This window comes from Alligator mississippiensis, chromosome 1 (genome assembly GCF_030867095.1).
Source record: "Alligator mississippiensis isolate rAllMis1 chromosome 1, rAllMis1, whole genome shotgun sequence".
Taxonomy (NCBI): domain Eukaryota; kingdom Metazoa; phylum Chordata; order Crocodylia; family Alligatoridae; genus Alligator; species Alligator mississippiensis.
This window is the reverse complement of record NC_081824.1, coordinates 365,491,921-365,517,807: the sequence shown is the minus strand read 5'-3', so window position 1 is coordinate 365,517,807 and position 25,887 is coordinate 365,491,921. Positions and strand designations below refer to the sequence as shown.

At 44.2% G+C, this 25,887-nt stretch overlaps 1 protein-coding gene across 6 annotated transcripts in view; it reads left to right on the top strand.

The window, feature by feature from the left end:
• The window catches only part of FARP1 (FERM, ARH/RhoGEF and pleckstrin domain protein 1), a 336,645-nt gene that overhangs the window by 226,158 nt on the left and 84,600 nt on the right, over positions 1-25,887 (top strand). For all 6 annotated transcript variants that reach the window (XM_019486931.2, XM_014600372.3, XM_059721111.1 and 3 more), the window contains 3 exons: positions 10,464-10,568; positions 18,327-18,369; positions 19,813-19,891. In XM_019486931.2, coding sequence (XP_019342476.1) covers positions 10,464-10,568; positions 18,327-18,369; positions 19,813-19,891 — 227 coding nt within the window. The remainder of the gene's footprint in view (positions 1-10,463; positions 10,569-18,326; positions 18,370-19,812; positions 19,892-25,887) is intronic.

The following is a 25,887-nucleotide window of genomic DNA, read 5'->3' as shown; positions in this document are numbered from 1 at the left end:
AGATCTTCCCCGGGATAGAAGTCAGGCTGATGGGCCTATAGTTTGCTGGATCCACTTTCCTCCCTTTCTTGAAGATAGGCACCACATTGGCCTGCTTCTAGTCTTCAGGCACTGCACCAGAGCACCAGCAGTTCTCAAGGTCTGTGCCAGAAGCTGGGCTATGATGCTCGCAAGCTCCTTGAGTACCCTGGGGTGTAGATTGTCAGGGCCAGCTGACTTGAAGGTATCCAGCCTCTCAAGGTGTTCCTTTACGAGGTCTGCATTGATGGAGGGCAAGGAATCTCCCTCACCTGAACCTCCCTGTCCCATAACGGGCATGGGCATCCCATGGGACTGATGAAAGACCAACGCAAAGTACCCATTTAATAGGTTGCAGGGGTTTAGGTTGTAGCCGTGTTGGTCTAAGGACATAGGCAGACAAGGTTCCTTGGGTGAATTTGATATATTTTATTAGACCAACCCAAATAGTTGGAGAATAGTTATTAAGCAAGCTTTCGGGTTCAAAAACCCTTCGTCAGGCTAAGGAAGTTTCAGCAGTTGGTGTGCGCTCTTCCTGGATGGAATGAAAAGTAAAGAAGCCAGAGGCTGGGCTGGGCTGGGGAGTCAGTTACCAGGCAGATTATAATTATTATTATGACGTGTCACCCCTCCCTTGAACCTGTACGGAAGATCCTCAAACAATTGAAACCCATGCTAGAAAGAGACCCTATTCTTAAAAAGATCTTCTCAGAGCCACCCATCCTAGCCTTCAAACAAGCACCGAACCTCGCCAACCTCATCACCAGAAGCAAACTTCCTCAAGCCCAGAACACATCAAAAGGATCCAGACCGTGCCATGACAAGAAATGCAAAAGCTGCCAACACATCCACACCACCCCCACTATTACTACACCCCACAACAGAGCCATCAGCATCCCTGAATCTTACAGCTGCACCTCCAGAAATGTAATATACCTCATCCAATGCACCAAGTGCCCTGTTGGAAAATATGTAGGAGAAACCAAACAACAACTGCGCACCAGAATGAACACACACCAGAAATCTATCAAAGACAGAAATACCCAATTACCGGTGGGGGGGCACATTTCTCACAGGAGGGCCACTCTCCCTCCAATCTCTCAGTCCTGATCCTCAAGGGAAACTTACACAACACTTCCCAGAGACGAGCCTATGAGCTCCATTTCATCAACCTCCTGGATACTAGAGATCATGGACTAAACATAGACATTGGATTTTTGATACATTATAATCTGCCTGGTAACTGACTCCCCAGCCCAGCCCAGCCTCTGGCTTCTTTACTTTTCATTCCATCCAGGAAGAGCACACACCAACTGCTGAAACTTCCTTAGCCTGATGAAGGGTTTTTGAACCCGAAAGCTTGCTTAATAGCTATTCTCCAACTATTTGGGTTGGTCTAATAAAAGATATCAAATTCACCCAAGGAACCTTGTCTGCCATTTAATAGGTAGGCTTTTTCCTGGGCATCAGTTGTCAGTTCTCCCATCTGTTTTAGCAGGGGTCCAATGTTGCCCTTGCTTTTCCTCCGGCTCCCCACATATCTAAAAAAGGACTTTTTATTGTCCTTGATGCTCAAAGCTAGTTGGAGTTCAGTTGCAGCCTTGGCTTTCCTGGTTTGCTCCCTGCAGGACCGAACCAGTGCAGAATATTCCACCTTGGAGGTAAATCCCATCCTTTGTAGGCCTTTCTTTTTAGCATCAGGAGGTCTGTTAGATCCCTGGAGAGCCAGGGGAGCTGCTGTGCCTTCTTGCTGCCTTTCCTCCAAGATGGAATAGAATTAACTTGTGCATTGAGGATTGCTCCCTTGAGAAGCAACCACTCTTCCTGGGGTCGTGGTCCCTTAGAGCCACACTGACAAGCCTCCTGAGTTTGTCAAAGTCAGCTTTCCTGAAGTCAAGGACTTCAGTGTTGCTGACTGACTTGCCAGCTTTACGGCGGATGGTGAAAGTGATCAGCTCGTGGTCGCTGTCACCCAGTTTCCCATTGATCACTAGGTCACTGATTAGGTCATCCCCAGTAGCCAGTACCAGGTCGAGCAGCGCTTTACCTCTCAGCCCGTAGACTTCTTGAGTCAGGTAGAGGTTATCCACACATGATAGGAAGCTTTGCAACCGCTTGGATTTTGCTGAGTGATCCTCCCACGAGATGTCTGGGTAATTGAAGTCTCCCATGACAACCATGGTCCTGGAGCATGCAGCCTCAGTCAGTTCCCGGGCAAACTCCTGATCAAGCTCTTGACTTTGGGTGGGAGGTCTGTAGTAGAATCCCACCGTTGTGTCCCCTGTGCTGTGTTCCCTACAGATTTTAACCCAGAGGGTCTCCAGTTGTCCACCCTGGTCACCAACATCAGCTTGTAGGGACGTGTAGCTTTCCTTAACATAGAGAGCTACACCCCCACCCCTTTTGTCTATTTGATCTCTCCTGTACAAGGTATAGCCATCTATACCTGTGGTCCAGTCATGGGTGGAGTCCCACCAGGTCTCCGTTATCCCTATGATGTCATAATTATATGTGTTAAGCAGGAGGACGAGTTCCTCCTGCTTATTCCCCAAGCTCCTGGCGTTTGTGTACAGGCAGGCAGGTGTCCCCTTGGGGGCTCTTGCCGTGCCCACAGATTGTACCAGGGCTGGGGCAGGGGTGGGCTCCCTTAAGTGCCTTGGCCTGTTGGCTTTGCAAGGGTTGCTCAGTGGGCCAGCAGTGGCAGTAGTCCCTCCATCCCCCAGCAGGCTTAGCTTAAAGCTCGGTGGAGCAGGTCAGCCAGTCTGGCTGAGAAGATCCTTCTCCCCAGGGGGGAGAGGTGGAAACCATCTCTTCCCAGCAGCTCACTGCCTGTCTCGCCGAAGAGCAGGCTGTGGTCATGGAAGCCAAAGGCTTCCTGATGACACCAGCACCACAGTCTTTGATTGACTACCTGGATCCTCCTCTCCTTGCTCAACCCATACCCTGAGATCCATTAGCCTGAGCTCCATTGTTTCCTCCCTGACCTTTGGAAACAATTCACAGAGAAACATGCCCGTCTTTCACTTGTCATGGCATCCTTTGCCTCATTCTTCTAAACACAGATTGCCCTCCTCCTTCTCTACCCTGCACCGGGAGTATTTGCTTGGGACCCTGCCCTGAGTCCCCACCTTGTCTAGCCTCTCTAAGTATACCTTGTGGTGACAGTAGTACAGCAAGGGAAGAGTCTGGGCTGCAAGTGCAGCCTGTTTTAGGGCTGAGCAACTGTTTTTAAAATGTTGCCAACTCCTGAGCTAAGTGCAAACAGTCAAAAAGCCCAAGGCTGGATTGATTCAATCTTTGCAGAATAGTCTAAGATACATAGATTGAACCTATAAGCAAGAGAGCAGACATGCATTTTTGATTCTGGAAATGCAGCCATATGCCTGCAGTGGCCCAAGCCAGAAGCCAGGACGTGCTAAACCAAGGCTTCCTGCTCTGCTGAAGCAGACAGCTTGGGCCAAGTCTAGCCTGCCCACTCTGCAGGCTGGGGGGAGGTTTGAAGGAGAGCTGCAAAGCATCCTGGGATGCTGGGGGACTGTGAGTTAACTTGAATCTGGAGGGGATCTGGGGCAGAAGTTCAATAAACTGTTTTAACCTAAATTAGATAAGTCTGATGCTATACCCATCCAGGTTTATCTCAAATCAGTTTTGGCCATTTTGAAAGCAGTCGATTTGCACTGAACTTCTTCTGTGTTACAGGTCCGAACCAGTGTCTGATCAGTATACCAGTTTATATGTAATTTCTTTCCCTAGCCCTGGTGTACACAGTAACATGTCACCCAAACAGGTAGGGCTGCAACTTCTTAAGAGCCTATGCAGTGACTAGACCAGTGGTTTTCAGCCTCATTAGACTCCAGGCACACCTCAGACTCAAGGCACCTCTTGGACCTAGCCTATATGGGTAAACCAAACCAGGTTGAATGTAGTATCAGACTTAGCTGATTTGGCTCAAACTGGTTTATGCAATGTCTGTCCCAGACCCTTTGCTGGTTTAAGCTAAACCAGATGCTTCCAGCATCCTGGCATGCTCAATGAGCTGGGTGGGGCCCTCTGGTCCATAGCAGGGCTGGCCCCTCCCCTCTGCTCCCTGGTTGCAGCTCTAGTAGAGACTTGCAGGCACAGCAGGATCTGCTGGCTTCCCCTTGCACCCCTCTCCCCACCCTCACCACTTGCTGCTTAAGCAGAGATCCCTTCCTTCTCTCTCCCATAGCACAGACTGTAGCCAGCATGTGGTATGCTAGCTAATGCTGTATAAAACAGATAGGATACTGTCTGCTTAGGGGTTTTTGGAGCTAATCAACAGCTCAGCTGGTAATATCCCTGCATTCCTTCCTTTGGAAAAAAGCTGTTTAAGAAGAGCTTGTAATGAGAGAGGCTTTGTTTTCTTATGGGATGTTAAATGCTGATAAGAGAGCTGATAAATACTCTGTTATCAAGGGGAGGACCCCTCCCTAATCACAGCATCCTGCTGGGGCCTGGCCACACCCTCCTCAGTTCAGCCCTTTGTAAGGGAGGTCTGCTCTAGCACTCCCAGCTTGTAGCCTGAGGCACTGCAGGCATATGCCTGCATTTCTAGGGTGTCTGTCTGGTTACAAAACTGATCTAGCCCAGCCAAATTAGACTAATGTCTGTCTCTAGCCCCCATGTCTCTCTGAACCAGTTAGCTTCTAAGGTGCTCCTGCCCTGCCTTCTGCCTGACTTCAGACATAACAGAGCTAAGTACCTTTCCCTGTTTCAGTTGAAAGACTACTTGCTTTTTTTGGTCAAAAAGCCGTTCTTCTCAGAAACGGTCTTGACTGTTTGACAGCATGCTAATTCAAGAGCAGCTGTAGAATCATCTGCTCAGATAGATGGAAATGGCACTAAAACAATAGTGAGCATGCCCAGTAACAGACCTTTTCTATGGCCCACATCACAGAAAAGTGCAGATGCTTTTTAATTATTATTTTAATGGCAGGATCTGGCTTCCATTTGTGTTGTATTTTGAGAAAGGAAAAATTAATATCCAAGTCCTTTCAGTTCTAATTTCAAAGTAGTGCTTACCTATGATAAAGACAGAAACTGATCTTCTATCTTCCAAACTGTTGCTTAGAAATTTTGTTGTATAGGATTTGGTTAACTAAAAATCAAGGGATTCAGTAATCTCACAAAAAATATCAATAATCTTAGAAAACTTGTGGTGTAAAGTACATTTTGATCTGAGATTGATTTCATTTGGTGGATAAAATATTGTTAAAATTGCAGTGGACTAATCAGATAAATTTTTTGGCAGCTAGGCTACTGAAGTAATTGTGTTACATTGAAATGAAAAAGAAAATTCCATTTCTCCAGGGAATCTCCCCATAGTCTGGAAAATCACTGGTTTTGCAAACAATACTAAATACTTTCCTGCTAACAACTTCCTTATTAAAGATTGTGCTAAAGAATGCTCCAAATCATTACAACCAAGAGAAAGAGAGAGAGCATCTCTTTACTGACTGGCAAACTCCTTTAATGCTAAAGAAATGTTAGACCTATTAAAGACATGAAGCATTACCCATTGAAAGAAGTATAAATGTGCTTATTGTTCAAAGAGGGGTTTTTTTTCTTTTTTTAGCGAGTGAGTGAATTGTATAAAATGGAAATAACCAGCAGGCATAAAGAATATTAAATGCTTAATGTAATGCAACCTACTTTGATTTAGTACCTTCATAGCTTGCAGCTAAATGGGGTTATGCACATTATTCATAATTCAGTATTTAGTGGCCTGACAGTCGCTGAAAATGTAAAGTGTTTTTTAAAATGCAATTTCACAGCACTAAATAAAAAGCCAATTCAAAATGCATTAAACAATAAGGATGTATAGCCTGGTATCATGAAGCTTGTTTTCACTGCAGTAAAACTGTAACGTCATTTAGGTGCAACTAAAAGCTACCTCAGAAGGGAGCAATAAGAATTCCATTCAGTCATTATGCAACTACTTTCCTATACAATGATGTGTGTGTGCCACATATGAGTGGATATTGTGTCACCTCTCCCCATACAACTGTCTGTCTGTATGTAAACATGCTAAGGACCTGCATGCCTTCCCTGGATTAACCCTTTAGTGGGCCCTAGGCAAACAAACTCATGAGCCAGTCAAGACCCCCCTCCACACCCTGGTGCTGCTGCCCACAGGGAGCGGGGCTTGGAGTAATGTTGCCAAGTCTTGCGAGAAAAATAAGCAGCACTGCCTTTAAAAACAAGGCCGAAACGAACCCAACACATTTCAAATAGAGAGGAGTAGGTTTAGGAGGGTGGGGCCACACTAATCATATTAGACAGCCTGAGGGCAGGGGTAAGAGAGGGAATCCTGGTTGAACTGTTTGGGGCCCCATTTGGTCATGTTTGACAGATATGTAAGGCTGTTAAAGATGTAGAAATCATTGGAAATTGGAAAGAAAGGCACATCTCAGCTGTTAGAGTGAAGAGGAAGTAGAAATATATTCAGTGTTATAGCTCACCATGACTTGAAAAAGTTGGCATTGAGGGAGGACTAAGTGCAATGGATATTGCCATATGTCTTGTTGAGTTGGGCTGTACTAACTTATCCTTGTGGTAGGTTCTCATAGCTTTATATCATTTATAGAAATTAACATTTTGGCAACAAAAAAAAAGTTAGTTTGCCGAATATGGGCTGTGTTTTGTAGTCGTGTTCAGTGTTTGCTGCATTTAATCAGCTTCATACCTGGTTTCTGTTACTGAGCATATGCTGCTTTTGGCAGCAGTTTAATAATAGACAATGTATTTAATGAGGCTTCCTTGTATTTTAATATTATAAAAGCCTTAATCTATCTGTCTGTCTGTCTGTCATGTTGACAAATAGCCAATCTGAGTGCAAAGAAGTGTTTGGATGGGTGGCAAATGCTACCATGATGGTGGGGACACAGAGGATGGAGCAGGGGGCAAGGCCAGCTGGCCTCGCCCTCCTGCCCTGCTACCTGCAGGTGGCAACGATGAAGCAGAGGGTGGGGGCGAGGCCACCAGAGCTGGCCTCAGCTCCCCCCCTTGCTCCTTGGAGGTGACAGTGACAGCAGCACAAGGTCAGGATACCGTGGGGGGTGAGGTCACTGGCACTGCCCTCAGCCCACCCCTCCCCCTTCCATCGTTGCCGCCTCCAGGGCCAACCCAGCAGCGGTGGGAAGAGGAGCAGGCCTGACGCAGGGAGGGAAAGAGTGGGAGCTCTGTGGTGGTGGGGGAAGGGAAGGATTGAGCTCAGACCCAAAGCAGGGGAGGAGCGGGCCTGCCATGGTGGGGGGGGGGAGCAGTGGGTCTGGCCCAATGTAGCAACGGCTGGGGGAGAAGAGGTGCGGGCCTCCTCCTCCACTCAGGCCCAGGCCCACTCCTCTCCCACCCCCCTCCTCCACATTGGCTCTGAGCCCACTGCTTCCCCCCACACCGTGGTAGCCCGGCTTCTCCCCACCATCAGGCCTGGACCCACTCCTCCCATCCCCTCCCCGCTGCAGCGGGGAGGGAGGGAATGGGCCCAGACCCCAAGCAGCAGGAGGGAAGGGAGGAGTGGACCCGGATGGGCGGGGCACAGGGATTCAACCCTGCCCACTCCACTCCACTCCGCTCCCCCCTCTCCCCTGCCCACTGTCATTCCTGACAGGCAATTGGCTAGTGTGAATATAAGACCAGGAGTTTTTTTCCAGATGATAATTATAGAAAACGCCTTGTCTTATAATCAAGTAAATATGGTAGCTACTTGTTTTGCTCCTGAGTTTTTGGTATCAGTCTACTTCTCCACTTCCCCATCTCTAGTGAGATCAGGAAAATCAGAAGACTTTAAATCTTGGCAGATTTTATACACAGAATGCTTACTATGAATAAACTGCCAGGCTTTGTCTTCCTCTTAGAAATATGTTTACATACAGATACTTGAAAACACAATGAGACGCACTACAGAAAATGCACAGTGACATAAATTCTTTACTCTGATCTGGCTAAATGTGTGTCACATTATCAGTAATCTATGTGAAAACTCTCAGCTGATTTTAATCATTGCCTGAGATCAGACATGCCAGTTCAGCTGTGTCCGCCTTGTTCTGTGTGGTCAGTGCAGGTGGCCTGTGTCATTTCTTTACACAATTTGTCATAAATCCCTGTGTTTGCAGGCTCCCCCTTCCTTGGAGGAGCTATAAAGTTTGACTGATCCCTTGGTCAGATCCATTCTTATTGGATTTTTGATGAATGCATGTAAACATGAATAATCCATTTGGCGTGAGGATTCACAATATCCCTTTCTCTGGTAGTGCAGAGTGTTTAGGTGAAAGCAGTCTTCTTGGGCAACTTAGTGTGCAGATGCCATTAAAGATGCCACATGTTTTTAAAAACTGCCTTGACTAAGAGAAGGCCTGAGCTGAATTTGGAAACAAAGACCCACAAAATCTGAATTGCTTCTATTGGCAATTCTTGTTTTAACATAAACTAAATATAAATCTTACACAAAATCTATGGACGTTTATACACATGCTCTGGGAGTGAGGGGGGGGGGGTGGGCTTTAATTAAAGCGGCTCCAAGAGCTGCTCTAATTAAAGTGCCCAGAGCATCATGTGTATCAGCATCCCTGTGCTGAAAAATGGCTGCAGGGGCACTTTAACTAAAGCTTGTTGAATGGTAATTACCACGTTCTAGCAGACTCAATTAATTGTGTCTGCTCCAATACACTGTCATTAGAGCGCATCAGAGCAGCCTCCCTGCATGTGTGTAGGTGCCCTAGTCAACCTAATATATTTGGTCTTTACTGAGATTTACAATTAAGAGGTATCTGGAATTACTTTGTTCATTAAGACTGCAGTTTGGATGTCTGTTTATCTTTTGATATGGGAATGCAGAAAAATATTTGGATTTTACTTATTGCATGCATAGAAACTAAAGTTTTTAGTTTGTCATCATAAATATTTCTGTTTAATGAGGTGCAATACTCTGAAGTGAATGTGTTCTGATATTTCTACTTACAAATAGCACATGGTGTTACTTGCATCTGATCCCAAATACTCACTAGAAACACTAACTTTTCCTCTTCCCCCACCACTCCCAATTCACTTTGATTTCATGTAAGATTAATTATTTTGTAGACTGGTTACTAGATGGGCTCTGACAAATGTAATTTTAAAAAAACCAACCAATACCCCTATTCACCCTTTTCCTGCTGGCGTTTTGTCGTCATTTAAGTCATGGTATTTAAATGACCATTGTTTGCTCTTGCTGACGTTAATAAATAGTTTAACACAACCATGTAATATGATCTCAGTTTCCTGGTGCCTTAGAATGGCTGGAGTAGATCTGAATGCTTGTCAACCAGAAACCAGTTCAACGGGTTTCTGGAGAGAGGAATTTGAAAGAAGTGGCATTTCTCTTCCACCTGTTCCCTAAAACGAATGATTTCTTAGGTTCTCGACATTCTATTTTGTGCCTTCAGGTGACAGAGCCTTGTTGTGGTGACAAGTAGGTCTTGCCTATCTTAGGGAAAGATTTTATATTTCTGTAGCATGCAACATGCTACAGGATATTTACTTTTAAAAGCATGCTTTTAAACTGACATCTGCAATTGCAAAGGTGCTTTATAATTAGGCCTGGCCCAAAAGCAAGAAATCTGTTGCAGGATTAGAGCTTCATGGTTTAGGCATTTCTTTCACATTCTCATGAAAAATGTTGAGAGAGGCAGTGACTGACTGCACCACTCCAGGTTAGGTACTAGCCCAGGTTATCATGTTTACCTGGTACATGAGAGGCCTGGGTTCAAGTCACTGTTCTGTTTGCTTCAGGAGCATGACCTAGCTACCCATCTCTCACTGGTGCTATTACACTTTATACAAATAATAAAATATTCATTGAGCTAGAGAAAGAGAGAGGTTGGTGGATAGCCTAGGGATTTTTTAGATCAGTGGTTGGCAGCCTCTTGCTGGTGCAGGCTACTTTTTGCAACTCAGTCCCCACTGCAGGTCACAAGTCTCCCAGCTTTCCCCCCCTCCAGCAAGCCAGCTGCCTGTGCTTATTCTCACTACTGTTCTCCATCCCCTTTGCAGTGAGAAAAGCAGATGTGGCAGAGCAACAGACTGCACAGCAGAAGAAAGCACTGTAGAGGGGATGGGCAGCAGGTGTATGCCACTGATCCCATATGCCAAATTAGACCATTCTGTGGGCCACATGCAGCCCATTCCTGACCCTTGGTTTAGATTGTAAATATTGAAGGACCAATTAGAGTTCAATGGTTAGTTTCTTGGTCCATAAAAATTAATATAATAATGATCACCACCACCTGGGTTATTGGAACATTGGTTATTAGTTTTGTAAATTGTTTGGCAAATATGCTGCTTGCTGTACAAGTGCTTAATGTGACTGCTCTTTTCTTTTTTTTTTTTTTATTAGAGCTTCTTGTGTCAGCATGCCATGTCTAACTCTTTGTTGTTTATTTTTGTAGCAAAGAGCTCCAGGGAAGGTTCTGCACGATGCCGTTTGCAGTCACCTGAACCTTGTTGAAGGCGACTATTTTGGCCTTGAGTTTCCGGATCATAGAAAGATGATGGTATGTGAAAAAGTATTGTGGCTGACTTGCTTTCTCCTCTGTATTTCATATATGCTATAGTGTCTCCTTCCCCTTCCCTCTTATTCAGAAAATGCTTTTAAATATGGATTTTAAATTTTAAAAAATTCTGAAAATGGAGTTGTGCTGCTGGTGCTGCAGAAATGTAATAGGCAACCTGAGAAAGGGCTCTTGATGGCCAAAAGCTTGGTCCAGTAAAAGATATCTCAAAAATTCTTCACCTTTTGTACATGTCCTGGACCATCAAGGCTACAACATTCCAACCCTGATACAAAATGGTGATACAATTCCATAAACACCAGCTTTTCTGTCTAATGAGCTTGTTTGCTTATAGGACACTCTTTTATCTGGTACAGGGTTAGCATGTTACATGTGAAATGTTGGACCTGAAAAACTAGCATCTGCAGGAATCAAGTGTTACATCAGTCTTTTGGGTTGTGGCTGACTACAATGGGTGGGAGGGAAGGCAAGAGTACCTGCACACCCTTTTTCATTTTAAACCGTTACATTTTGCCATAAATTTAATGGTGTCATTGTGGCCCAGGAAACCATGTTCTAGTTACTTGGATCCTGTGACCAGTGCATGAATTTTGCACCTATTTGGTGAATTTGGTGAATTCTGTACTAATACCCTGTAAACTTGAATGAATATATGTTAGGGCAAGGGCAGCAGTTCTTGATTTAGAGGGGAAAAATAAAGGGTTTATATATTGCTACGATAATCTGCTCTCTTTGTACACATTTTTCTAGGCAATAAAACTGATGATTAGTGGTCATTGCTTTCTGTGCTAATTATTGAGGGCAAAATAGAAAATAATCATTCGGGTTGAAAGGGAACCTCAGGGGGTCATGTAGTCCAACCTCCTGCTCAAAGCAGGACCATCCCTAACTATATTATCCCAACCAAGGCTTTATCTAGCCAGGTCTTAAAAACCTCTAAGGATGGGGATTCTACAACTTCGCTGGGTAACCTATTCCAGTGGTTTGTTATTCTCCGGATGAGACAGTTTGTCCTAATCTAACCTGTTGCAACTTGAGGCCATTGCTCCTTGTTCTGTCATCTTTCACCACAGAGGACATAGATTCATAGATGTTAGGGTCAGAAGGGACCTCAATAGATCATCGAGTCCAACCCCCTGCATAGGCAGGAAAGTGTGCTGGGTTCAGATGACCCCAGCCAGATGCCTATCTAACCTCCTCTTGAAGACCCCCAGGGTAGGTGAGAGCACCACCTCCTTGGGAGCCCATTCCAGATTTTGGCCACTCTAACTGTGAAGAAGTTCTTCCTAATGTCCAGTCTAAATCTGCTTTCTGCTAGCTTATGGCCATTATTTCTTGTAACCCCCAGGGGCACCTTGGTGAGTAGAACCTCACCAATTTCCTTCTGTGCCCCCATGATGAATTTATAGGCAGCCACAAGGTCGCCTCTCAACCTTTTCTTGCGGAGGCTGAAGAGGTCCAGGTGCCCTAGTCTCTCCTCGTAGGGCTTGGCTTGCAAGCCGTTAACCATACAAGTGGCCCTTCTCTGGACCCTCTCCAGGTTATCCACATCCCTCTTGAAGTGCGGCACCCAAAACTGCACACAGTATTCCAACTGCGGTCTGACCAGCGCCCGATAGAGGTGAAGTATCACCTTCTTGGATCTGTTTGTCGTTCATCTGCTGATGCACAATAAAGTGCAATTAGCTTTGCTGATGGCTTCGTCACACTGATGACTCATGTTGATCTTGGAGTCTGCTAGGACTCTGAGATCTCTTTTCCACTTCTGTGCTGCTGAGCAGGTCATTTCCTAGGCAGTAGGTGTGCTGGACATTTTTCCTCCCCAGGTGCAGCACTTTGCATTTCTCCTTGTTAAATCACATTCTATTGTTTTCTGCCCACTTGTCCAACCTGTGCAGGTCTGCCTGTAGTTGTTCCCTGCCCTCCAGTGTGTCCACTTCTCCCCACGGTTTTCTATCATCCATAAACTTGGACAGAGTACACTTCACTCCCTCGTCCAAGTCACTGATGAAGACATTGAAGAGTATTAGTCCAAGGACCGAGCCCTGCGGGACCCCACTACCTACGTCCTTCCAGGTCAATACCGACCCATCCACCACCACTCTCTGGGTAGGACCCTATAGCCAATTTGCTACCCACCGGACTGTGTAATCATCCAAGTCACAGCCTCTTAATTTGTTCACCAGTATGGGGTGGGATACCGTATCGAAGGTCTTTCTGAAGTCTAAGTAAACGATGTTTACCACTACTCCTGCGTCCAGGTGTTTTGTAACCTGGTCATAAAAAGACTAGATTTGTCAGGCATGATCTACCTGCTATGAACCCGTGCTGGTTTCCCCTCAGCATAATTTTTCCTGCTGGGCTCTCACATATATGAGCCTTAATAATCTTTTCGAAGACTTTACCAAGGATGGAGGGGAGACTGACTGGCCTGTAGTTGCTTGAATCCTCCTTCCTCCCCTTCTTGAAAATAGGGACCACATTGGCCCTTTTCCAGTCCTCTGGGACCTGGCCCGTGTGCCACAAGTGCTCAAATATACTCGCTGGTGGCTGTGCAATGACATCAGCCAGTATCTTCAGTACCCTCGGATGGAGCTCATCTGGGCCTGTCGACTTAAACGCATCCAGTCCTTCCAAATGAATCTGCACTATCTCAGGGTCAATGCTTGGTGCAACAGCTCTGCCCACCCCACTTCTGCCCGCAGTGCAGCCCCCCACTGGGAAGAGGCTTGTACTCCCAGGAAACTATGACAGGGGCTGCTGCCCCGTGATGGTTGCTCCCCCCTCGCCACTCCAGCAGCAGGGGTGTGACCAGAGGCAGGCTGGCATGCCCCCTTAGGTGAAGGAAGCTGGGAGAAGGGTTATTTCTCCCTCCCTCTAGTGTCTGGTGGAGGGGGCAGGGAAGGAACTTATTCTGCCACTCATCCCACACAGGGAGCAATCAGTAGAGGCGGCGGTGGGGTCTGGCAGACTCCAGCTATTGTCCATTGGGGGCAGAGGGGGGGAAAAGAACCCCTCCAGGCTCCCTTTGCCTCAGGGGGCCATGCCGGCCAGGGTCTGGCCACACCCCCGTCCCTGCAGCAGCAAAGGGGTGCCAGGTGGATCCTGGCTCAGGTCCATGCCGGTGGGACGGGGTGGGGAAATTAAACTCCCTCCCTGACCAGTTCATTTGAGGGTGCTGCTGGGGCTAGCCACACCCCCCAGCGCAGCTTCCCTGAAGCCGAGAGCTGCTCCAGCACCCCCTGGCTTCTGGCCTGAGCCACTACAGACACATGCCTGCATTTCCTGAGTTAAAAGTGAACGTCTATTCACTTGCAAATTGGTTCAATCTAAGCAGGTTAGACTAACCTGCAAAGATTGACTCAATTTAGTCTCCTGCTTTTTTAATGTCTGCCTAGCCCTCAAGCTCACCCATTTTGTGCGATCAGTTGGAGCACCAGCCGATGGTAACTTGTGTACATATTTATTATTTTGGGCTTGTGCAGTGCAGACTGCCCATGCTGCTGCCTGTCCTCAGCCAGGTGTCTCCATGTACTAATCCCAGGCAACTGTGACGGACTGCTTCTTGGCTGGCCATACTTCCCCTAACCCTAGAGTTTCCTGGGGCATTTAAATGGCCAGGCCTTCCCCAGCTGGCCATGCTTGCCTTAACTGCAGTGTCCCAGAGCATTTAAATGACTGGTCAAAGAGCAGTGTCTCCTGTGGCATGAAGTTGCCAGGTGCTGTAGGGAGGGGTTGGGTTTTCTCTGGCCCTCACACTGACAGGGAGGGGCTTGCTGTGTTTTTGGCTGCAGCACTAAAGTGCAGCCCGAATTACAATTTCCCTCTTCTGAGTGGTGGTTTCAACCAATGCACCAAGGGATTGTAGATATCAGCATAGTGCTTACAATTGATTGGGATTGCATTCACTCAGATGCTTGCACCTCAATCAATTAGCCCTTCAACCTGGTGTAACATGGTGATTTCCATGACATGAGCCATTTTTAAAGCAATTGAAATTCTTTGAATGCTTGTACACATGGCAGTTCAACTGTAGCTCCACTGGTTGAAATGTAATGTTTGTACAGACCCTACGTGAGATACGCCCAGATCCTCCTAGCACACAAGCCTCAGCGTGGGAAGGTGAAAAATACCCCAGCATCCCTGCCAATCTGACTTGAAGGGAAATTCCCTTCCACCCCAGATCTCATGATGAGTGTGACCCTCAAGATGGAGGGAGTCACCCCAATCAGGCATCTAAGAATGTATCCACATTCTCTGTAAGACTTCAGAGCATGGGTTCGCCCTGCCTACAATCTGTAATGGTTCTGCAGAAGGCTGGAGTGGGGTGAGAAACAGAACAAACAGGAGGGTTGTTGATGGAGTCTGCAGGAATTCCTTCTTATAGTTAATTCCCTAAAGCCCAGAGGCAGGGGAGTTGATGTTAATGAAACCTTTACTACAAAACTGCATTAACTGTTATAACTGTATGCATTAATTTATTCCTATTTTTACATCATAATATCTACATTAAGTGTGGATAAGTTGAAAACTGCTGTTTGAACCAAAACTTGGACGTTCTTGATTGCTGCATTTTTTTTAAAAGTTGCTTGTAATTTAGGATTCATCCATCAAACATTATAGAATGTGCATTTCATTTTCTTGTCTAAAAAATGTGCTTGTATGCACTAAATTTATATTATTTACATACAGTTCAGTTCTCTTCCAAATATCTTGTAATATGAGAGAAATAAATTTCCTGAGCATATATGTATGAATGTCATCATATGTGCAATGGGTCATGTCATCATTGTTCTGTTTAATTCAGTGTGCAGAATTCCAGAACACACTCATGCATTCAAATGCCTGGCAAACTATATAACATAGTACTGTTTGAAAAATACAAGACTGTCATTTGTCCAAACAGACATTCAAGGAAAGGTGGCCTAAGGTTTCCACCACACAGTATGGTTTATATAGATCACTGCTGCTTGTGTAGGATATGAACATGATCTGCTACACCTTCTTCTCAAAAGCTAAGGGGCAAAGAATAAGTGAAAGTGTTGCTGACTCCTCCTTCCTATCAAGTGTCTTTAATCATGGATCTCAGTTTTCTTTTTCTCACAGAAAAACAGAGTAAACCGTGGATTTTACCTTTACTGGAGGCAAATGCGGATTTCTCATTTTACCCGAGAAACCTGCAGATTTTGCAGTTTTGCATGAGCTCCCTGCAGGCTGGCAGAGTTCCTGAATAAGCCCCCTTCTGCCACGAGGGGGCTTGCCCCAAGCACAGAGAGGCCGCTGGCACCGCAGTGGAGTCTGCCCGGCCCATCTGCCATATTCCTATTTTAATCTCCTGATTTTTAGGCTAATCTCATTATTCTGGGGGATGGGAGGAACAAAGGCTGATTCCAAGTTGTTGAATGCAGTTTTGATCTTATTCCCTTTTCACAATATGCTAGTAAGCTTTGCCCAAGCCAGCAAGCAACCACCTTCTGTCTTAGAACAAAGGCAAACTGAGGAAAGAGTGATGGTACTCTGAACCTCCCACTGCTGGGGTATTGCAGTTATGCCTTACAATGGGCACCATGCTTTACAAGGGGCTAAATCACAAACTAAATGAAAACAAATATTGCAAAATAGTTTTCTATATGATGCTTAGATCCTGTGAGCTTGGCTATTTCTCATTCAGTTTTATTCTTGGCAAAGAATAAACTTGGCAAAGCACACATTCTTCACTGAGGATTATGTTCCTGCCAAATTTTAACTTCTCAAACAAAAGACTTGGAGTAATCAGAGTGCCAGAAATGTCAGAGCTAGTTTCTAAATATATGAAAAACACCATTTCCCACTCTTAGATAACAGATAACCAAATCGATTTTCTTCAGACCTTCAAGATAGTTACTATTTGGGGTTGGAAAGCATGAGAAATTTCATTCCACAGAGAAACTTTTTTAGTGAATGTAGAAGTAACCAAATATAGGACATTAGAATAATGGTATATCCAACTAGCTATTTCAACTCCGTAATAACTATGAAAATAATAGATAGCATTGGGAACAATTTTAACAGAAGCATTTGACTGTGTCTGTCTGGTTCCTGGGGCAATGATTCTATAGTATGGATATTCTTAGTTTGTCTGGGACATAATTAAAAGCAACTCAAGGTCAGCTTTGTGTGTTCAGTTTAAAAATATATTTTTCCTAGAGGAAAATATGGTTAATTTGCTCTTTTGAGCAGTTTTTATGGCTTCTAAATTGTTTCATACTCCATTTGAAGACTGTGTACCATTCCTTTGGCAGCTCCCAAGTGTCTACAAGGTGTATGGTACCTGCAGTTTAATGGGATAGCAAAATACATTGTTACATCTAAGGACTGTGAGATGTCTGCTATGCCATGCCATGTACACCCCTCTATTAGTTATTTGACTTCTACTTCTGCGTGCTTCCCTCTGTAGCTTTTTGTATGTCCCCTCACTGGGAGAGGTCACTTCTCTCCCCACCTTTGTGGTTGAAACTCTGGAGTGAAGTATTAATTCTTAAACATCCTTTTATCACCTCCTTGTGCTAGAGGAGGACTTCAAAGTCTTTGAGGTCCTGTGGGAAGCACCCACACAACAGAAATTTCCTTAAAACATGACACATTAAAAAGAGAAAATAAAACAAGGTATTTAAAATACAGTATTTGATTACTTTGCAAATATAAAAGTAGGCTTTCCATATGGAGCAAAGGTAAAATGTTTCTCAGCTGTAGAACAAAATCCCTTGTCTTGCCCTCCTTTGAGCAAAATTCCCTACACTCTTATCCTCGAGGAACTGCTTTCCTCCATTATCCAAGTTCCGGATGTTAGTGTCCATTGCCCTCCCAAGAGGTCAACTCATTGTTTCTGTAGAAGACTGACTAAGTTGGAAGCGTGGCATTCAGAGGCTGTGATACCAGGACTATTTTTGTCTCGTTACATCGCTGTTTCCCTGGTCTTCCCCTGAGCCAAACACTGCATGAGCCACATGCAGCAGGACACCTCTCCCCCTTCACCCCCAACACCGGAACTTCTCTTCTTCCTACATGGGCTCCGCTGGCAGCACACGGTTCTCCTGCCCCCACTCACAGACGGTGCACAGAGCTCCAGGCCCTTTCCCATTACACAGCAGTGAGAGAGCTGGCTGCTGGTGCCCATGGGGCACATGTCAAGTGTTTGCCAGCTGCCAGTTGGACAGTCCTGGTTTAGGCTAATTCAAGTGATGCAGAGTTTATTTTTGCATTTCCATTATTTTCAGCAATAGAAGATGGCTCGGGCCCTCCTGACAGAGATCTCCTCTTCCATCTGTTTTGCTCACAGCATAGACCTATTTTTTAATTCCTCTTTATCAATTTTCTCTGCCCATAAAAGCATGAATTATTGGCAGAACCCCAGACCCTCTGTCACAGGCTCTCTTTAATTGTATTAAAATCTAAGATAAGTGAGGGGGAAATTGCCTTCATCTAAGGACTGTGATGTTTTTCTCTATTTGTGAATTTGTACTGCTTCTAAAGCTGAACCACAGTAATAGTCCATTAGGTTATCTAGTCTGTAGGTATACATTAGGTATCTAAACAAAAAACTGGAGGAAGAAAATCCATTATGGAAAACTGAAGAGAGTATGATCACAAACAGGCTGGGAAAATAACCCAGGTTTAATTTAGTAGTGTAACTGAGAAAGCTACTGCTGTAACACCAGTTCATTTAAGATTATAATGCCCCCCACTTCTTTTGTTTTCTAGGTGTGGCTGGACCTTTTGAAGCCCATTATGAAGCAGATTAGAAGTAAGTGCTTGCTGCATGTTATTTACTGTATCAATCCAAAAATAAGTGAAATTAGATGAAGTGAGGCTCTCTCAACTGAAATCACTGCTTTTCTAATTTTCTAGATTGTATGGGGGATTTTTCCCTTAGCTATTTCTTTCTATATTGTGTGCTATTGAATTATGTTCATACTGGTCATTTCTATAAAACCAAAATTATAGCAATTATCTTTCTGTATCTCAGTGTTTTTCCTCTGTCATTCATGGTTTTCCCTCTGTCGTATCAAGGGGCTGCTCCTAGCCCATTGAAGAGGTCAGGCAGTGACTGATTTTTGCCAGGTGAGGCAGGTACCAGAGAGTGGTAGTTAGCCATGTTAGTCTGAAGTCATGCAGGTTAGAGATGCACATTGTAGACTAACTAAATCAGAGATGTATAAATTGTTGCGAGTCAGAGCTCATTTCATCAGTTGCTATGGAAGGATTTGCATAGAGCAAGCTATCAAACAGAGAGAGTGATTTATACATAAAAAAAAAATGGAAGGGGAGGAGGATGGGGAGGGGCGGGGGCAGTGCTGCAGTTTGTTATAAACCCGTAATGACAAAGGAGTCACAAAAGTTCATCCAAATAATGGGGTAAGAATCTGTAGTCCCTGTTTAGTCCAGCCTGCAGGTGATTTTTTTTTTTCTTCAGTGTCATGTTTGAGTCAATTTTTAAAGTTTTGCTGTATAAGAACAGCTACTCTGAGTTCAGCAATGGAACAAACATCCAGGAAGATTAAAGTGCTTTGCCAAAGACTTTTCTTATGTTTTTGAACTTGATGTCAGATTAGTGCCCCTTCATTCTTTCACATAGGGATTGCACCATCTGTCCAGTCTAGACAGCAGAGGGCAAACGGGTTTAAGCATATGACATTGGTAGGGGTGCAGGTGAAAGAACTTTGAATGTTCTAACCCATATTATTTAGGCTAATGATGCTGTAAATAAGGTACAGTGCACCAGGGGTTTCCATTATTACAGTGTTTCTTTTTCATTATTACAATGACCTGCAATTAAAAAAGCAGAATGGACATTTAAACATCAAAGTTCTTTTATGTTGCATTAAATCATGTTTATTATAAAGTAATTTGAGAAACTTAGGAAAAAAAGCAGTGGTAAAAGGTAAGCGTGCATTATTATAAACCACAGGTTCCAAAACTTTTTCTTATTGCATACCCCTTTCCAGATTGACCAGCTGCCTGCACACACCTGCTAGCACATGTTTTATATTTTAACTCCTGAAATGCCAATTATTAGTATAATGAAAATTAAATCTGAGTACCCCTCAGAGTTGTTTTGCATACCCCCAGGGATATGCATAGTTTGGGAACCCCTGCTACAGACTTTATTAATAATCAATTTATATCTGATAACAGGGAGGCAAGTGGTCATGAATATTTAATGACTTTTCTTTGCTCTTTCCCATAGGACCTAAACACATTGTTGTAAAATTTGTAGTAAAATTCTTCCCACCTGATCATGCTCAGCTGCAGGAAGAACTGACAAGGTTGGTGTTCCTGTAATTTTAATTCATTAATGGGTAGAAGAGGATGATATGGGAAGCTACTGTGCTTGGGAAAGAAGTAGACCTCTGAGTACCATTTGCACACCCTGTGTTCTTGTATGGACCTGAGTAATAAAGATACAAGACGCTACAGTGCTCTCAGTAAGGGGCCTCAGGAGAGGTAAGAGCCTATGGTTGCCTCCCTTGGTTTGGGATCATTATAAAACCCTTGTTTCATATATTTCAATGCAACAAGAAGTTTCTAGGGAGCAGCACCAAGGGAGGGAAATTCCTCTCAAACATTTGTTGACCTGGATAATGGAGTGAGAAGACCAACTAGAGACTTCCTTAGGAGCATCGTGTGGGACTGTAACCCACCACTTCAGACAAGACTACTTAGTCTGAGGCAGCCAAGTGCAGTAGCTGGGCACACATTTCTGTTGACAGCATCTTCTCAGATTCACAAAGATGAGAGTGTCACTTTTGAGAAGGACCTGTGAGAAGCCTGAGTAGGAGTCCAACAAGGTATCTGAGAAAATGCTTGTGTATTGGGGATGGGGGAGCAATTTCTGGCTAAATTTTGTGCCCTAGATATGTGCCAATTTTCAGCACTCCTTGAAGTGGTGATTTAATTTTATTTTAATCTTCCTACTCTTTATATCAAGACAAGTGTGTTTTATGTATCTGTGTGTATGTTTTGTATATATAACATACACACACATATATGTGTATATGTTTTTATGTATATGCATGTGTATGCATCTATAAGGATACAGTGGGGGGTTAATCGAACACAGTTTAATTTAAACCAGGGTTTGCAATTGGAATTTACCAGTTTGAATGAAAAAAATTACTTTGACTACAGCACATAACAAAATGGCTTTTATGTAGTTTTTTTCTCTCAAAAGCATTGATATTCTTTGGTTTTCATATTTCAACTTATTCTAATTTAAAACAAAAAAAAATGCAGAAATATTAAACTTTCCCACAGGACTAAAATTCTGTTTTCCAAGGAACCCTGCTAGTATTGGCATAATCTAATGTATACACATGTCCAATTTTCTGTTTCTCTGCAAAGAGATCTGTTATATTTATCTCTGGCTTGTTTTATTTTGGTACCTATATAGTGGAGCAGAAAAAAATTATTAATCCCTTTTCCTGGCCATGAAATTGGAGACTTGGGAGGAGGGGAGAATTTATTTGAAAGGAAGTCTAGAAATATTTGACAGACTGGCTAAATGAGAACTCCTAATATTGTGTTGCTAGCAAAGAATTTAACATCTCTGTATATATCAAACTGAATATTCAGTTGCTTAGAACGTGTACTGTAAATTGATTTAGTTGATCTTTCTGTACCTAGAGACATGGTTCTGTATGCTAATGGATTTCTTGCTAGAGTTTACATTTGCAGGCTAAGAGTCTTGAACATTAAAGTGTACATAGAGAGCAGCATGTGAATGGTAAGGTGTAAGTTGTACAGTGTAATTGCTTGAAGAGGCAGAGAACACATCATGCCTGGGGGAAGAATATCACTAAAATTAAGTTTGCATAGATTTGACCAGTTTGGGAATGTCTGAATTCCCCCCCCCCCCCCCCAAATGGATTTCAGCACTGCTAGGAAACAGGAGGATGCAACATTGATTTTAAAACAAAATGCATGTACAGATAGAAAAAGTTACATCACATGTACTAGCTGTCATGCCTACAGGGTACATCTACACATGTAATTAGTTTGATGCAATAAACTCTGGTGGAGTTCATGACGGAGTCAGCTGTTCCCGGGCACAGTGTTTACATGTTCACCTAGGATTATAGCATGTTGAGCCAGGGCAGAGCAGCCCCAGGCTGGCAAGGGGCCCAGGGGGTCAGCCCTGGCCTCTGGGTGGCACCATTGGGCAGTGGAGGGGCTGGATGAAGTACAGGAGTGCTACAGTGTGGGGCTGGCTAGCTGGCAGGTAGCCCTTACACTTTAGTACCCTCGTGCCCCAGCCAGCCCCTGTCACAGTCTACATGTGTGTCTGATCTCATGTAAGTACTCCCCCATAGGATAGTACTCTCCCCACCAGTACTATCTTATGGCAGAGTAAATCTAGTGTGCCTTAATACTGGCACATGTTTAGACTGTGACTCTTTACTGCAAAACTAATGAGTCTACTCTGCAGCAAAGAGCACATCACATGTAGATACACCCACTGGGAGCGTCTACACATGCCCCTATAGTGCTGTTGTTACTGCCGTTGCAACAGCTGTATAGGCACCAGGGCCAGACACAGGCATGGGCAAACTGGGCAGCCTCCCGAGGCCTGAACAGAAAGGGAGCCCAAAAATGGTAATTTTTAAATTATTATTATCATCATCTCTGGCGAAGGGGGCCCAGAAGTTCACCTGGGCCTGCCAGGAATGGTGCTGACTAGCACCATTGTAACAGCCATTACTGCGCGATGCTAGCAGTGCAGGGTGATTTTTTTTAGCCCCTAGGTCGCTAAGTTTGGTACAGCATATTGAGACCTGTTAAACTAGCTGGGTTATTAAGAACATAAGTTTCATTGTTCATTCTCTCTACCTTCCTTCCCTTTCATGTCATCCTTTCTGAAGCTGTTTGTTCCTAAATGTTATCATCTTGTTGAGTTGTTAAAACCCAGTTGCAGCTAATGCTATTCAGATCTGGGTGCTGGTAATCAAACCAGAATGTGTGTCTTGGGAATAATTCTGTTTTCCAGCTCTTCACTGGGCTTGAGTACATAACTTGGGAAAGTCAAACCAAACCTGCATGATCACTGTGTTGGCTACTAGGTCAGTGCTGATAAACACCTTCACCTGGGAACAGTCATCCATTTTTTTTCCTGATGAATACAATATTATGTGTGAACTTTCTTGTGATAAAATCTTTTCTGCATGATGTAAAGTAAAATTGTTTGGAAATATCTACATATTAAAATATGCTGATAGTTCTAGCTGTTATGGTGAACTGAGACCAGTTGTCTGCTAAATTCATTGTTTATCTTTGATGCTGGTAGTATCTTGAAATGCATGGGAGCTGGAGTTGCCATCCTGCCAAAAAGCTCACATACAAAAAGTAGTATTATAAATAGTGGTACAAAACAACTTAATTTGTATGAAAAATTACATAATACTCTAGAATCCAGGAGTATGGTAGGGAGAAGAGCAAAAAAAATGGAGCTTTAGCAAGAATGTAAACATCTTCAGTTTTCTTTATTGTTATGACCGAAACTGGCTCTTGGTTTGCTATGTGCACTGTTATAATAGTTTGTATGCCTTGCCTAACAGAAATGGCTTTGACTGACTCCTGTTTTTCAACCCTTCATCCTATTTCATTTATTTACTGTATTTGCTTAAATCCAAGATGAGTTTTGTTTTCCTTGTTCAACATGGGAGGAATCCCCTCATCTGGGATTTGATTAGAAGGCAGAGTGGGGTGAGGGCGGGTCAGTGTCAGAGTCAGAGAAGCCTTCCCACCCACATATGCCCCCCCACCACAGCCTTCCCCTCCCTCCTCCCCCCTGCTGCTTACCAGCAGTCATGGCTTCGACCCCATTGCAGCTGCAGCCCAGCCACACATCAGTAGTAGCAGTGGCAGCATCTCTAGAGTCCCAGGAGCAGGTACCACAGGGCTCAGAGGCTTCAGAGGATTGGTGGCATGGCACAGGCTGCAGCAAGGGGCAGGTGCAGGTGGGGCAAGATTGTAGGAAAGGAGGCAGAGGTTATTGCGGGGGGCAGCTACAGGGATGGAGGGGAGACGAGTAATGGGTTAAGGGGCGGTAGTCAGGCCACCTGTCGTCCCCCCACCCACCTGCCCCATGCTGCTGCTTTCCCTGGTGCAGCAGTGGGGTGGGAGGGAGGGGCAGGTGGCCTGAATTTAAAATGACCCTCCAATAATTAGATTCTGTATATGGAAAATCATAACAAATGTATACATTTTTCATGTATAGAATCTAATTATTGGGGGGTCGTCTTAAATGCAAAGTTGTTTTGGATTCAGGTAGATATGGTAATTCACTTTACTTTTGTAATGTTCTTTCTCTGTTTATCTATTTATTAAATAATAGCGATCATTGCTATTAAATAATAGTCAACATTTGTAGCACACACTACTCTCCAAGGCACATATGAGACGATAACCATAAAACACAATAGCACTTTCTTTTATTACCAGTTTTATCTAAGCTAGCTCCCTAGAGATGAGTGATGGTTTCCTATTAAAGAAAATGCCAAACCCCTAGAAACTTGCAGCAAAAACTTACTGTATAATTAAAATCCTAGATTGCTGTAACAAAGTCTTGTCAATTAATTTGCTAATTCTAATTCAGAGAAAAGTAAGTCTCAACCAAATTGCACACTTCTTTAAGGGCCAGTGGTGTATCTATGAAATCCTCCCTGGACTGCTTATACGTGTAATATTCAAAGAACTAATAGAACATTTAGGAGAAGATCAAGAGTAAGATGCCTAGCCCCATTCACCAACCAGAAGAGCCAAAACAGGTACTGGGGGCTTGCTCCTGAGCCATCCATTCTAAATATCTGACCTGTGGGCATCTCATGGCATTCCAGAATGCAAAGCCAGAGATCCCAGAAAATTTGATTTGAATAAGTCCATGATTGTACAAGATATGTGCTATTGAAAAGGAAATGATGTGGGGGTGGCAGGGTACCTAAAGATGGGTAAGAGATTGAGACCAATCACTAACAAAAGGAAGAAAGCCAAACTTCTGGTTCCTGATTTTCAATTAAAGCTGCACTTTAGGGCCTGATCCTATATGGTGCTGAGTAACCTCAATTCCCATTGAAATATCAGTGGGAAGTTAGGCACCTATTTAGTCCTCAAATTCCTATTTATCTTTAGTCTCTTTGCCCATCAATTTCCTATCTATTGAATGAGGATAATAGAACTTACCTAAATCATGGCAATGTTGTGAATATAATAGCCGATTGAATCAGCTTTAGATAAAAGCACCAAAAAGCCCCGCTGAAGAACCTGATCTATAGAGATGCTAGGAAGTCAGGTTGAACTAATTTGCTTCCTCTTCCAGTAAAGCACCGTTTGGAGGGGAGAGGGGCTGGGGAGTTCCACATCTGTCAGCACTCATAATGGTTATCACATTGTAGCTGCACTGTCATTTCACTTCCAGTGCTTATTAGCAGGGATCCTGGTTTTCTTTGGTTAAAAAAAAAATCCAAAATTCTCTGCTTTAAAACCCCTCCAAAATCCACATTTTCCATGATTAAAACACAATGCCATATCAGTCCAAATAATATATAGTGGCATTTTGTTGAATCATGGAAAAATATGGATTTTTAGAGTTTTTTTTAAAGCAGAGAATTTCAGATTTCTTTTTATCAGAGTAAAGTAGGATCCCTGCTTATTAGTTCATAAAATAAATATAGCATATCTTGGCTATGTAAAAAAAGGGGGGGGGGGTATTTAAAATCCTGACAACTGTAACTAGGGGTGTACCGATAAAGATTTTTATGGGTCAGTACCAATGGCAGATTATTAACGAGCCATACTGGCCGATACTGATCCCATTGCTGATTGGCATCGGGCTGGTAAGTCTGTTTGGAGGGAAAGGGTGTGGGGGGACAGATCAAGGCCTCCTATGGTTTAGGAGGGAGTGGGTCTGGGACTGGGACAGGTGCTGCCCAGCTGGGGCAGGGCATGGGACAGAGCCATGAGCGGCTTGTCTGGGGGGCGAGGGGTGGGAGGATGCATCTCCTGCTGCTGTGTACACCCCAGGGGAGGCATGTGTCCCCTGGATCTGTGCATGGGGTGAGGGCAGGCTGCCAGTGTGGGCTACTGCTGCGGGCTAGGTCCGGGGGCAGTGCTGGGCTCTTTCCAGGGTGGGGGAGGGGAGGGAGAGGGGTTAGGCCAGGGATGTGCTGAGGGTGGGCAGTTTTAGTGCTGGGAGGGGGCTTGAGGGGGCTACAGCAAATTTTGGGATAGCTGTAGCCCCCCATAGCCATCCCTTCCAGCACTACTGCTG